This window comes from Vidua macroura, chromosome 1 (assembly GCF_024509145.1).
Source record: "Vidua macroura isolate BioBank_ID:100142 chromosome 1, ASM2450914v1, whole genome shotgun sequence".
In the NCBI taxonomy this organism is placed as follows: Eukaryota; Metazoa; Chordata; class Aves; order Passeriformes; family Viduidae; genus Vidua; species Vidua macroura.
The window spans coordinates 52,318,605-52,332,264 of NC_071571.1; the positions used below are offsets into that span (position 1 = coordinate 52,318,605).

At 40.3% G+C, this 13,660-nt stretch overlaps 1 protein-coding gene across 2 annotated transcripts in view; it reads right to left on the reverse strand.

The window, feature by feature from the left end:
- HECW1 (HECT, C2 and WW domain containing E3 ubiquitin protein ligase 1) overlaps window positions 1-13,660 on the reverse strand; it is a 248,077-nt gene that overhangs the window by 15,772 nt on the left and 218,645 nt on the right. For both annotated transcript variants that reach the window (XM_053971604.1, XM_053971609.1), the window contains one exon: window positions 28-126. In XM_053971604.1, the coding sequence (XP_053827579.1) occupies window positions 28-126 (99 nt within the window). The remainder of the gene's footprint in view (window positions 1-27; window positions 127-13,660) is intronic.

A 13,660-nucleotide genomic window follows, 5' to 3' on the forward strand; every position in this document is an offset into this window, starting at 1 on the left:
TCTGCACGGTTGCGTGGTTATACTCACAGCCTTAGCAGTGCTTTGTAGAACGGCCTTGTGAAGAAAGCATCAAGAAGGTACTGATGGATGAGAGCAAGGCCAAGAATACGACCACTGAACCTGAACCTGAGAAATAAAAATGCAGAGTTAATGAAGTGTAACTCAAGACTTCCAGTATAGAAATATACACAGGTAGCAACTGGGTTTTTTTGGTTGGTTTGTTTATGAATTAGTTTTTCATATTCATTCCCTGATTTTTTTTTCCGAGCAGACTCTTAATGCCACTCCTCATGTCTGATCAATAATGGATCTCCTTGATGCACCTCCTACTGTACCCATATCTGCAGCTGGCATGTTATGAGCTCTCCTGTGCCAAAGCAATGAACACTCACTTTCTGTGATCTCTCGTTCAATGTTCTGATAAAGACTGACTACATCCAACACAGTATTTGGCCAGGGAAATACTGTAATGCTCCACCTCAGAAAAAATGCTATCTCAAATGAGCTGCAAAGGACATTTGGAGACTCAGTATATCCAGTTTCTGATTAGTTCTAACCCTGTCTGAGGTGGGGCCTTAAACTACTTTAAAAGGGTAGTGAGTTGACTTGATAGGGGAAAACTGAAGTTCAAATAAGCTAACTGTTGTGACCAAGGACACATTAAAATCAGCATCTAAAGCTCAGGCACATTGCTCCACTTTCTTAATTTTGCTGCTCAGCAGTTTTCAGTGTTTACACACTCCCGTGTTTGTTTCTAAGAACAACCCCTACAAGTACACTCAAATAGTGCCCTGCCCATTATAATCTGTGACTTGCAATGATAAACTGTTAAATTTTTCTTCCTATGATTTATTCTATGACTTATTCTATATTTTTTCATCAAACCTGCTTTTAAGTCAGTCATCTCAGACAGAAAACCACAAAACTGGTGTGAGTCCACGTGAGTTTGATTTTTTTGAGAACAACCCCCAACAGCCATTCAAAACTTGCTTATATGTAATAAAGGAAAGGAAAAAATCCAGTACTCTAAATGTGAGCACTCCAAGTCTGAGCTGATGGATAACACAGAAAAGTTTTACTGCAGAAAAGATGAGAAACATATCAAAAAGAATAGAAACCATTCCTTCCACTTACAGGAATCCATGCAAAGACCTCTCCTGCACATGAATGAAACATGAGTCTGATTGTAATAAAGGTGGCAAAGAATATCTGTTCAATCAACTTTATGCTCATGGGACAGAACAACAAGTGCTTAGTATGTCAAATGGGGCACAAAATAGACTGCTGTGGGCCCAATTAGCATTTACATCATCACAGGAGCTGCCTCCAGGTCCCCTGAATCTGAGAAAGGTGCTTATGATATGCAGCTGACTGGCCACAGAAGAATGATTATATTACCCCCTTACAGCTGTTTCCACGGCAGCAACAAAAGGCAGCTGTTGGGTCTAGTTAGGGCCTGCTTCACTTCACTTGTGCTCCAGTGCAGTGCTTCCAGTAAAAGGCAAGGAAACAAGGGGGAGCTGATACAATGAAGGCACAGTGGAAGCCAGACAGCTCAAACCTCAGAAATGCTGAACCTGTAATCTGTCAGTTTTATAGCACCTTCAGGATCCATAATCATGTCCTAAACAACGTGTGTCAGCTTTTTTGGTTTTGTTCTTCACCCCCGCCTATCGCTGCACGTTTTGAAAATGAGCACTGAATGAAAATGCTGGGGCTGTTCCTCACCACAGTGTTCACCCCACAGCTACTCAACTGTGCGGGACTGGTCAGGCAGGAGCCACCTGGAATAAAGCTGAAAGTGAACTGCCAGGAAAGATTTGGGAATGTGGCTTCTCCTAAGAAACTGCTTGAATGTGTGAACAGCGTCCCTTTTCTCCTTGCTGCTTGCTTCACTTCTGCATGGCTTTGAGGGCATTCCAGCAAAGCTGACATGAATGGGTCGTGCACCTACACCAAGGTGTTTACAACTACAAGCACATGTTACGGGGGCTGTTAATGGAGAGTCTAATTTGAATCAGTGCCTTGTGGCAGAACTCATCAAACCATCCCAAAGCCACGGGCAGCATTTCTGTGTGAAAGGTCCAAGCCTGGTGCACCAGCCTAAGAACACGTGGGATAAGTGAAATGAAATAATTAAGAGAACGTTGCCGCTGCTGGTGCCTATCAATATAATGGATAAAAAAGCTGTGTTGCAGACCATATTCCCTGGCAGCTCTGTATCACCCCAGAAAAACACAGTGCTGTGTGGCCAAGGCATGTCAGCTCTCCAGCCCACAGACCCTTCTGCCCCTGCATAGAGCTTTGCTATCTCTGCAGAGACTTGCTGTACTTGACTCTCGTAGGAAGAATGGTGTAGCAGAAGCTTCTCTGGTGCCTTGTCCATGCTGGACAGGGCCTGGGACCAGGCATGATACTTCTCTGGTCCAGCACAGAGAAACGTGGACCATGGTAAGCCAACAGACCATGGTAAGCCAACAGGAGGCATTTGCTGCCTTTCTCAGAAAAAAAAATATACAATTTATCTGTGTGTGCCTCCATTCAGTTCATCAAGCTGCCACTACACTCAGACAAGAATAGCAGTCCCACTTAAAATGTATCAAAACTTACAAAAAAAGCAAGAAGAAACAAATAGCCCTCCTTACAAAAGTCAGTTAAAACAAAGCCAGATTCTTGTGTTTATTTCTTCCTGAAAGATTTAGAGCACAGGTGAGATTTAGAGGTGGGTAAGACACAAAACAAGTTTTCTTGACAGAATAAGAAGCGCAAAGGTAAATCCTGGCTCAAGGGCACATACCTTCCTTAAGCCTGAATTACATTTATCTTTCCAAGGACGTGTAAAATACTTGTTTGGTTTCTTTCCAGCAGAAAAGCTAGTTTGGGAGAGGTGGGGAATGCAGGGTCTTGCTCTGGCCTTTCCTTTCAACACCCTTCCCTTTTGGAGACAATGACTGAGTCCAGAGAGAGGATAAATGCAGGAGGGAGCTAATGAACAGGAAATGGTGGAGAGACAGAATTAATGAGCAGTGGAGCTGCTCTGGCTTGACTGCCTATTGACACTGTTCGTCCACTCAAAAAGGACATTGTGTACACCTGCTTTCTGGATTTTAACATCAGTACTCTTTGACCCATTTGCAGAAATTTCCACTGTACCCAGCTAATTCCTTTTCCTTCTGGAGGCTTCAGGTGCCCCTGAAGCAGCCACAACAACCCATTGCAAAGCAACAGGCTCATTCCGCTCAATGGGACTCTGTGAATACTCGCTGCATATCCGTGTGTCAGGGAGAGACAAATCCATATGCTGTAGCAGCAACTAGGCAATAAATTTTCCTCCAACTGCAGCTGAGTCACAGGAGATTTAATGTACTCTGGTCCTTTTCACAGCACAAGAGCAAGGCAGGACCCACAATGACCCTTTGGTACTGGGCTCTCTCTTAACTGGTCCAGTGAATGGAGCTCTACTTTATACGTCAGTTTTTCCTTGGATTCAGATGGATAATGATGTACCTTGAAAAGATTGTAATCAGTGTGTACAAAGGAAGAACAATCTTTATCATTCTATTGGGATTGCTTTGGGAACCATGCCTTGTGGGCTAAGTTAGGTATGATATAAGGAACTTCAAATCCTGAAACGAGGATTAAAAAGATTGAAAATCCTGCAAACTTTCTATCACTCAAACACATCAGCTGCATTTAAGCATGCCCTTCTTGATGTAGTAGCTTGTGAAAAAATATTCAAAGTAGGGCTTGAGAGACATAAGTATTGCATGGTTCACATCAAATTTGAAAATGTCACTTTCACAATACTTGCTTTCTGTAAGTGAAATTTACACATTCTGTTGCACCAATTTTAAAACTCTTGACTGTTCAATCACGCAGACAAACTTTTGGCCACCTGAAAGACAAGCTGAACAAATGAGGCTACACTGTGGTCCAGGGTTTCTGTCCTTGGCAGCTCTTCTGAGGACGAATTATATTTGTCAGGTGGATGCACCTGGAGAGCCTATTAGTCCTTTCACAGTGGGAGAGACTGGATCTAATCTTGATTGTTATTAGATACCAGAGACTCTAACACGAGGAAAATATTTAGGAAGGCACAATCAGGGGAAACACTTCACCTTGAACATACATCTTTAATTAGACAACAGAGAATTCAGTCATTAAACAAAATTTTGTAGGAAACTGGGCATCATGGATTCAAGAGGTTGTGGTACAGCTTGTTTTAAAACACTGTTAAAACTGCCATTATTACAAATACACTCATGAACAACGTGAAGGCCAGAAACTGATGATTAAAGGAATCAAAAATCAATTCTTATAGCCTAAAATTTTGTGATTTGCAATCTTTTTATATGAGGGGGGGACACAACATGCTGAGGAAAATGTACTGAGTCTGTGATTTCTGAATTTTGGTATTATCACCAGCACTAGCACTTTATAAATGAACCAACGCATGAAAGTTATAAGAATGTGTATTTTGCAAAAAGAGTTGACCAGTGAGATGGTTACAACAACTCTGCCTGGACTCATACATTATGAATTTAAGCAATACCGGCAGCGTGTCAGGCATACACTCCAGAGATCTGTGTCTAGATGTTGGTAATACACATCCTTGTGTTGGCTCAGTGCAGGACATGGTCAACATGTCCTATATGAGCTACACCTACAGAGAAATGATCTAGCAGAAGATCAGGTCACCTCTACAAAACCCCGTCAGTGGATCAAATCCACACCTCTATCTATCAGCCTTCATTAACACATGCCTTTCTTTAATTTGGTGTGCATATTTAACCCCTACTCACTCAAATGAAAGAACATTTGAAGGGACTAATGGGATGACATTATGTTCCTGACATTCTTTTTTCAGGAAGGTTGAGCCATTCAGGCTGGGACAGCTCACGTGTTCTCTTTATCTGACTTGCATCTGCAAACTCTGTAGACTCCTCTTTGCCACTGTCATTTGGCCTCATGGCAAATGTGCTCCTTGTGTCTGCAGGTTCAGAGGTGGATGCTGTGGCATTCCAGCACCATGCCTCTTCAGTTCAGGAATCTGATGACCTCACGTGTCATTAATATGAAAGGAATGGCTCTTACAAAGGCTGGAGACAGAAGTTCATGAAGTCTCAGCACATTAAAGAGAAAAGGTAAAATAACTTCTAAATTAGTCATAGAGGAGAATTCCAATGTAAGGAGTAACAGGAGTACTGCTGGCTCATCTTCTTTTCTTAAATCCATCGCTAATACAAAGAATCCTCAGAGAGACCAAGATCTTAGGGAGACCAAGATACAGAGTTGGGTCACATTTGCATAGCATCTCCCAATGCTGCACTGACTCTGGTATCTAACCACACTGGCATCCCACATGAGAACTTGCTCTAGATCCCTACACGCTTCTTTTGAAGGAATGGTAATGACTTACCCCAACCAGGTTTTGATTTTACCTCCTGTGCATTATGTTATAAATACTGAAATAGATCTTATCTCATATATGGTCAAAATTAATTCCAGGTTTTCAGTTACTGAGTTTGCAAGGGGAAACTCCATACTTTCTCACTGTGAAACCACAGAAAATTCTGTCAGGTAAGCTTCATTTTTCAATCCATTTTTCAATTAAAATTTAAAGAAAACATTTAGGACTACTGACATGGAGCAACTGTGTGTGCAGATTTCCAGCCTGGAAACTGATGAACTTTAAGTAGTTAAGAATCTACAGGGATTGATTCCTGCTGCCCCAGCAAATGTGACTGGGATTTAATAGACGATACATTCTACTCAGAGCCAAGGCATTTCATTCAGGCATCAAAAAGATCAAGAAGCATATTCCATGACTCTCTCTTTGATAATCCTGTTTGCTTATTATGCCTCTAAAACTTAGGAGTTTCATTGATATTTTTAAGGAAATTTGTTTCACTTAAGAAAGCACTAGCCTCTCTTAAGTAGCCCCTACTGTAAAGTGAAAAAGTCCAGCAGACCTGCTTGTGCAGTGTCATAAAATACAAAGAGAGTGCTCAGAGAGGGTGTGAAATAGAGGTGCATCACCCAAGAATGAAATAAAACAAGAAAAGAAAAAGGATGAAAAATTATTTTCAGAAAGAAAAGCAACTTGGTACAAATAAAATTCCTTTACATTTCAAATCCTGAACAGATACTTTTCTTTAGATGAAAATAAGCCTTTCTTTAGATATTTTTACTTTTGGTGGGCACCAGAGTTTCATATGATGAGTAACTTTATGTGAGCCAATCTCTCATTTTATTGCTAATTTGTGCATATATTTTCTGCTGCAAAAGGTCAGTACAATACTGGCACTTGAGTAAGTCCAACTTCTATTTTCTGGATCTATCTGTAAGTAGAACATGTTTCTGTTTCTCAGTACCAAGGAGTAACCACATGAAAAAGAACTATTGCTTACATGTGATGGAAATGTGAGCTATCCATGTCCTTCTAAATCTCTGGAGATCAGGCACCCTACATTAGCAACTAAACCTCAAACTATTCCTAAAGCCTAAATTACCAGCAACTGAAAAACAAAGAGATAATCCAAACCTTATTGTTTCTTTATTTAACCTAATCAGATCCTTCAAGTCTTTTCCTTGTCCCTAACATAGCCATTTGTTCACTCAAAATGTCTTTTAATCTTTCTTATATCCTGGCTATATCCACCACAAAAGACCTGACAGAAAAGGTTAAAAGACTAATTGTGTCATAGAGAAGAAAGCATGAATTTATGGCAAAAGCTGCAGGCTATTCTGCTTTATCCAGAAAAATGAGAGGCAAAGATAATATAGATAAGGGAAATTCATAAAAATCTCCTTGGGTTTCTCTTCAACACAATCTACCAAACAGTTCATTTTCTCCACACAGTAGCTTCAGATAAATGCTCACACAGAAAAAGGGTTCCAACTGCATTTGCTCAGCACTGCAGCCAAGTCAGGAAGCCCCACAGTGGAGTGGCTGGCACTGGCTTCTTGCACTTCAGCTGAACTGTGCCAGAAGTTCTTACTGCAGGCACAGAAATTCCTCTGCATGGAGCCATTGCAGGCACGCCAGCCTTGGTGCCATGGGCTGTCTGAGCACCAGAGACGCAACGCATTGGAAACGGAGAGCTGATTTCCTGGTCTGCCTTTAAACTAGTAAGGAGATTAAAAAATGAACATGGTCTATTTGTAAAAAGAAATCTGTGCTAGATATTATTCTACCAGTAACAAGTTCCATGAATGCAGAGTTTTGGAGGAGGAGAGGAGTAGTGTGGCAAGTGCTGAAGTGGCCATCTCTGCTTGCAGAGCCATCTCTCAGCCTCATGACCATGATGTACAGTCATCCTCTGTTGCCCTGATTCTTAAGTTTTCTTTTATAGTTCTTTTGAAAATTTTAAAGTTGTCATAAAACTTCTTTAGCCTTCTGATAATGTTTACATATTTGAGAGTCAGAGTTCCCACACAATTTCATGTAAAAATATAATAGTTTACATAGTTCTCTGTGGGTGGAGAGAAACGATTGATTGTTCTTTGGACCAGTGTGGTTGGAGAGGTGGTAATTCCATCCTCCAATCTACAGTTACCTTTGGAATTCTATAAATACCAGATATTTGAATAAAACTGAGTCTTTTTCTCTTTTAAACTTATCAAGCTTTTGTGTACTCATTTTGCATCCAATAACGACAATCCTCCCCTGGGAGAACCCCTGCCAGAACACAGCAGCATGAGCATGACTAACCTCCATCAGCAACCAGGTAGCCTTTAGCTTCTCTTGCTGGTACAAGGGATAAGACACACTGGCCTGGGAGACTCTTGGCAAACACTCCTCTGCCCAGCAGCTACAGAGGAGATACAGACTGAGGTATGAACTACTGGCTAGCAGACAACAAACCTCTACATTGTGTGATTCTCACATCCTAGACTTTATTGTTGACTGGCAAATCTCAAAGCAGAGAGATCAACTTCCAGAGGAGATCAGTGCCAATATTTCATGTGAAAACTGACAAAACTTAAATACAAAAGTAAAATAACTTATCTGAAGTTATCCAGAAAACAAGTGATAGAGACAGTAATGGAATCACAGTCCTCTGCGTCCCTGCTCCATTTTAGTTGTTTAGTCTATTTGGCATTTTATATGTTTATCAGTTTATCATCAGTTTATCATCAGTTCCTTGTAGATCAGTTCAGTCTGATGCTTATGAGTTGTTTGATTTCAAACAAGCAAAAGAATATTTTCATCAAAGACTGATTTCTCAGTCAAAGACTTTGGAAGAGTTGTTGGTGGGCACTTTGCAAACTTATGAATTGGTGAAGTTTCAGACATTGCATGACTTATGTTTGTTTTCCATAGCTTTGCCATGTGCTGAAACAAACCTGTCAAGCTACAGAGGAATCCACAGATGTAGTCATCTGCCAGACAAGAGGGTCATAAAAACACAAGCTGAATGACTGCACATTTTCCTTCAATGGCTAACTACAAACACTGCAGCCACAATAACTGACTTATTCTCAAAGGAGGCACATCCTTTCCAGCCTGTCTGTGTTATTTAATCATGAGAGAGACTGCTCATCATAAAGTCCTGGTAAGCACCCAGGAATGTTTACCCCCTGTCATGAGGTATCCTTGAGCTAACTGCAAACAGCCCATGGGCAGTGCAGAGCCCTCTGGACTTACCACCCCTGTCCAGAAGCCACACACTTGGGTTTGCATTGTGCTGCAACTTGGCTAACAATCCCTGTCTCTCAGGACGAGGATCCTCAATTGAGTAAAGTCAGGAATCTGTGTGCTGATATTCAGACATGCTATTAATTGCTTGGCAGTCTATTATAGGTCTTGTTTTGAAAACCACTGAATACTTCCAACTTTTATTTATACCACTGCAAACTGACCACTCTGATCCTTTTCTGGGAACATGCAGAATAGCAGAATCTTTGCATTTGTGTTCTGAAGACTAAGAAAGTTTTTTACTTTTCTTTACAAATCTTTCCAACACCATTAAATAATTCCATTTTCTAGTCTGCCATTTTCTGGAATGGAAGTCATAAGTCACAGTGTAAAAAGCTTCCTTCAATGAGCCACAACATACTGAATGTATACTTCTGTATTCTTCCTATCACATGAACTTTTCTCATAGAGGGTGAACAGGTTAGGATTTTTCTCATGCTCCATAACTTTATTGAGATTTTGAAAAATGTTCCTATTCCAAGTTGGGGCAAACTGACAAACATTACCTTTCTCCCTTTAAAAACATACACATCAGATAAAATTAAATCTTTAATATTCCCCTTTTATAGAATTCAATGTAACACTAAAGTAATATACCAAAACCAAGAATAATTTTCAACAAACAAATGAAACTTCTAACTTTCAAAACATCCCAGGGAGAGGCCTACAGAAACAGAAATGCCTTTGCTACTCAAAAATATCCAAAATGAACTTGGGTGATTTACTGAAAACAATATTGCCCTACAAGCAGTCTTTCTTTTGATGTATGAATTGTGTTACTTACAAAAGAAGGTTATCTTGGGAATTTCTGCACCTGCTCTAGCTGAATTTTCTTTACTTTACTGAAGTCTGAATAAAATGCAGTGAGAAGTAAGGAGGGGAATGATGACTGAGCAATACTTCATAGTGACAGCTCAGCCTTGCCATTCCAGTGTGGCTGGAACAGGAGATATGACAACATTCATCACTCCCTGGGGTTTTTCACCACTACCAATACACAGACAATCACTGCCCATCCTGCTGCTTCCCTGCAGGTCCACGTGCTTGGGGACATCATGGATTTTACCCTTTTCTCCTCTGCCATATGCAAGGTGCAGACACTACAGAGATTTTCATGTAAAGCCTCCCAACTATGGGCAGATTTAATCTGCAGTGCTGCAAAAGACTAAATGGCCCTAAGCAAGGGAAAAACCCATAAGTATGACTTTTGTAAATACAGAACAAAAAAGAACAGCCGCCTTTCCCTCAAACCAAACTTTAATTTGGAAGAAGTGCTAGAGAGACTATGAGATTCAGGGAAGGGAAAAAGGGTAGAGACTGTGAGAGACATCTCTTCTTTCAACTCATATAGCAACACCATTCTGATCCTCAAAAGAGCTTGGAAAAAAAATTCTCTAGTAAGAGACAGAAAGTCAAGAATAAGGTAAATATAAAGCAGAAACTTTTTTAAAGAGACAATGGTTGCTGTACAAGCTCAGTTAGGAAGAATGTTTTTTTTTCTCCTTCAGTTTTGGTTTGCTTTTAATCTTCCAATTCCTCCTGACCCTTAATAAATAATTAACCAGCTGTTGAGGCAGGCTCTATGTGATACAGTCATACATCAAACTTAATAGGAAAATCAAAGTTTACTTAAGTACAAAGTTTACTTAAGGAGGCATTGAGAGAGATCACAGTACAGCAGCAAGAAGGCATTTCAGTAACGTATCCTTTTCACACAGTGAAAAGGTCTTATAAATTATTTCAGCTGCACATTTATTTTAATATCATTCTTGTCCAAAAGATTTACAATACTGCTTGAAAATTTCTCATGCAAACATAATTTATTTAAAATAAGATATTGCTAGTAATTAAAATTTATAGTCTAACATAACATTAAATGCTTTGGTTTGCTATAGTGCCTTTCATCTGAGAATTTCAAAGCAGTTCTGAGCAGTACTGTACATCAAATGGAATTCAAGTTGATTACATACTAGGAAATCTCTTTAGATGGAAACTGAGGCAAACAGGCAATCATCTAATTTCAAAAACAACTGGATATAGCTTGATGCCTCACTCTAGGGTGCTTTATCTGATTTTTAAGAGAATGATTTTTCAGTGTTTAGCATAAACAGGCCCTTTCAAGATGGCTGCAAAATTGGTCTCCTAAATTAATTCCTCCCCCAAATGTAGACCAACACAAGTGGCCCTTTTAAGTCCAAAACCAAACTCAGTGTTTCTGACTCCCTGACTAAACAGGTATTGGGCCATATTGCCTGACACAACAGCTGAAAAGTCAGAGAGATTCATGACTAATTCAGACCACATATTCCCAAGAGCTCCCTTCAGTCAGTGGAGAGGAGTAATGGCTCTTTCCATACCTCCTGCTTAGATCCTGTGACTACATTTCTCCACTGTTCCTATAAAGAGACACAGAGTGTGCCTAAATCCATCCCATGAGCTGCTCTGCACTGGAATACAACCCATTAGGTCATAAGGCAATTTGTCACTTTCTTTAAAAACACTTTAATTGAAATAAGTCAATTTCTGTGTAGAAGGATTAATGGATGTTTGTTTCCTATAGATCTCTCTGATGGCCCTACATTACCACTGTGCAGCAGCTCCCAGTTCCTCCTACACATTTCTGCTAGCACTTCCCAGACTTTGGAGTATCTCCAGTTTCTCCCTTCTGTCTCCCCTGAGGTTGCACAGCTCTGCCTCACATTCCCAAGCTACTGAGCAAGATGATGTGGCTGGTTTGCAGCCCGTGCCTGTGATGGACCTGTCAGCTCGCTCATGCTGCCAGGCAGCTGCGAGGACAGACAGCACAGATCCCTGCTGAGCTCTCCCCCGCCTCTCTGTGCCACTCTTCCGCAGATCCGTCCTTTACGCAGACACAAGTTTCACAAAGCTTTTAGGAAATTATTATCTTCAAGATATTTGCCTTCCTGTCAGACAGGTCTCAAACTGATTAGGAATCTGTCTGATGGATAGGCAGGGCAATTGCACAAGGCACAACTCATAAGGAAATTGGGGTAAAAAAACCAACCAAGCTCTCTAAGGAGAAAAGACAGCTGAAGTTGCAACATTCTCAGTTCTCCTTCCGTTTATTATAATAAAAAAAAAAAAGGGAAAACAACACCCTGCATTCTCTGGCACACTAGAGATGAATAGTGCTGGCTATGTGGTTTCTCATTTACACAAAATAAATAAAAGGGCCACTTAGAGGTTGGCTGGGGCTATGCCCCCACAGCACCGTGTAGGCAAAGGGAGCTGCCTTTGTCCATGTGCCAGAGCACATACAAGCAACACAGGCAGTGCCATGCCTGAAGCAATCAGCCCGGATGGGAGCCAGCATGTATTTGCTCAGCTCAACCAGTTGCAGTGACCATGTCAGCTGTCTTGGAGCACAGGGAAAGCAAGATCTTGTCTGCACGGAGAGTGGGTGCGCCAGGCTTCCATCTGCCTGCAGAATGAAATGCAAAAATACATGCAAGCATTCTGTCTGACTCTGCTCAGTGGCACAGACTAGAATATGAGAAGGGGGACTGGAGAGAAGAAAGAAAATTCATTATGGGAAATGAATGAAGAAAGTCCTGCTCCAAGGCAGTTCTAAATGAGCATCAAGTTAGTAGAGTTCATTAGGACAATGTGGCCAGCAATAATCTACAACTTCTGGAGACCCAAACATTGGGTCAGAGTGTATCATGTCTGTGGTCTTCAGACAGATTCTGAGCAAAAACATTTTACTCACAGGACTTCCAACTTTCTAATGAGGTTCTGCTAAACAAATGCATTAATTTTCACATAAACTAAACCAAACAAAACACAACAGGGCTTCTCTGAGATGGATACAAAATGCTAAGTATGATTAGTAGGCTGTAAATACCTCTAAGATAACTGTAGCAATGGGGTGCTGCTCTCTGACTGCATAAATGTCACAGCAAGGTCCACAAATGCTTACTATTACAAAAAACCATGCTGCCACTAATTCACAATGAAAACACAGAAAAAAGATGTTTCAAGTTAAGATCCCTCAGATCTCCAAATGAATGTCTGCGAATGATTTTTTTCTGTCTAGGCCATTTGCCCTTTTATGCAGAGACTGGGATTGTTTTCACATTTTTTTCTTTGGTTCCACATTTTGCCCACTTTTGTGGAAAAGGGCAAAGTACCTCAAATGGGGGTGTATTTCAGAAGATGTTTTCAAATATCTAGGCAAAAAGCTAGACATGTTTACCTAGATCAGATAGCATGGCTCATTACTGGCATGGATTAAAAGCAGCTTTTCTGGCTACGAGCTTCAGGTACATTCTGTAGCATGCAGATAAAAATATGTATCATCAAACTTCTTTGGTCTAGGGAGTTGTGTCTGTCCTTTCAGATAGAGGGGGATTTAAAATATTTAACTTTAAAAATGTGTGATATCTTATATTTCGTGTGTTCAGTATGCACATATGTTAACTGAAGGAAAAAGTCTTATTCAATGAAAGCTTGTAGGAAAGGTGTTAAATCTCAGTTTCTCCATAAATGAGAAATATTTTCCAGTTATTATGTCTCTTTTTTAACTTGGCATATATACAACTAGTCTGTGCTTTGATGTGCTCATTTTGGACTCAGAATGCTGTTTGTACAAAGAGCAAAGCATGAAATAAGCCACTAAAAGGGGCAGAACTGTAACTTTTAGGCTGGGGAAAAAGAGCAGTGTATTTCTCCATTCTGACAATATGAATAAAACTTCACATCTTTGAATTTTGTTGTATTTATCTCAAATTCACCACTGTTCGCTTAAGAAAGAGCAAACGTTAAATAATTTTGAGCACAATTTTTGGTAGCTCTGTTTCTTAATATATCTGTGTCTGGAGAGGTCTTGCAGAAGTACTATAGAGAAAAACATGCCAAGGGTAGATTTCACATAAATAACAAGCCCCACATCACCAAAAAGCATACAGTTGAAGAAATCAGCAAATCTAAATCAATTGT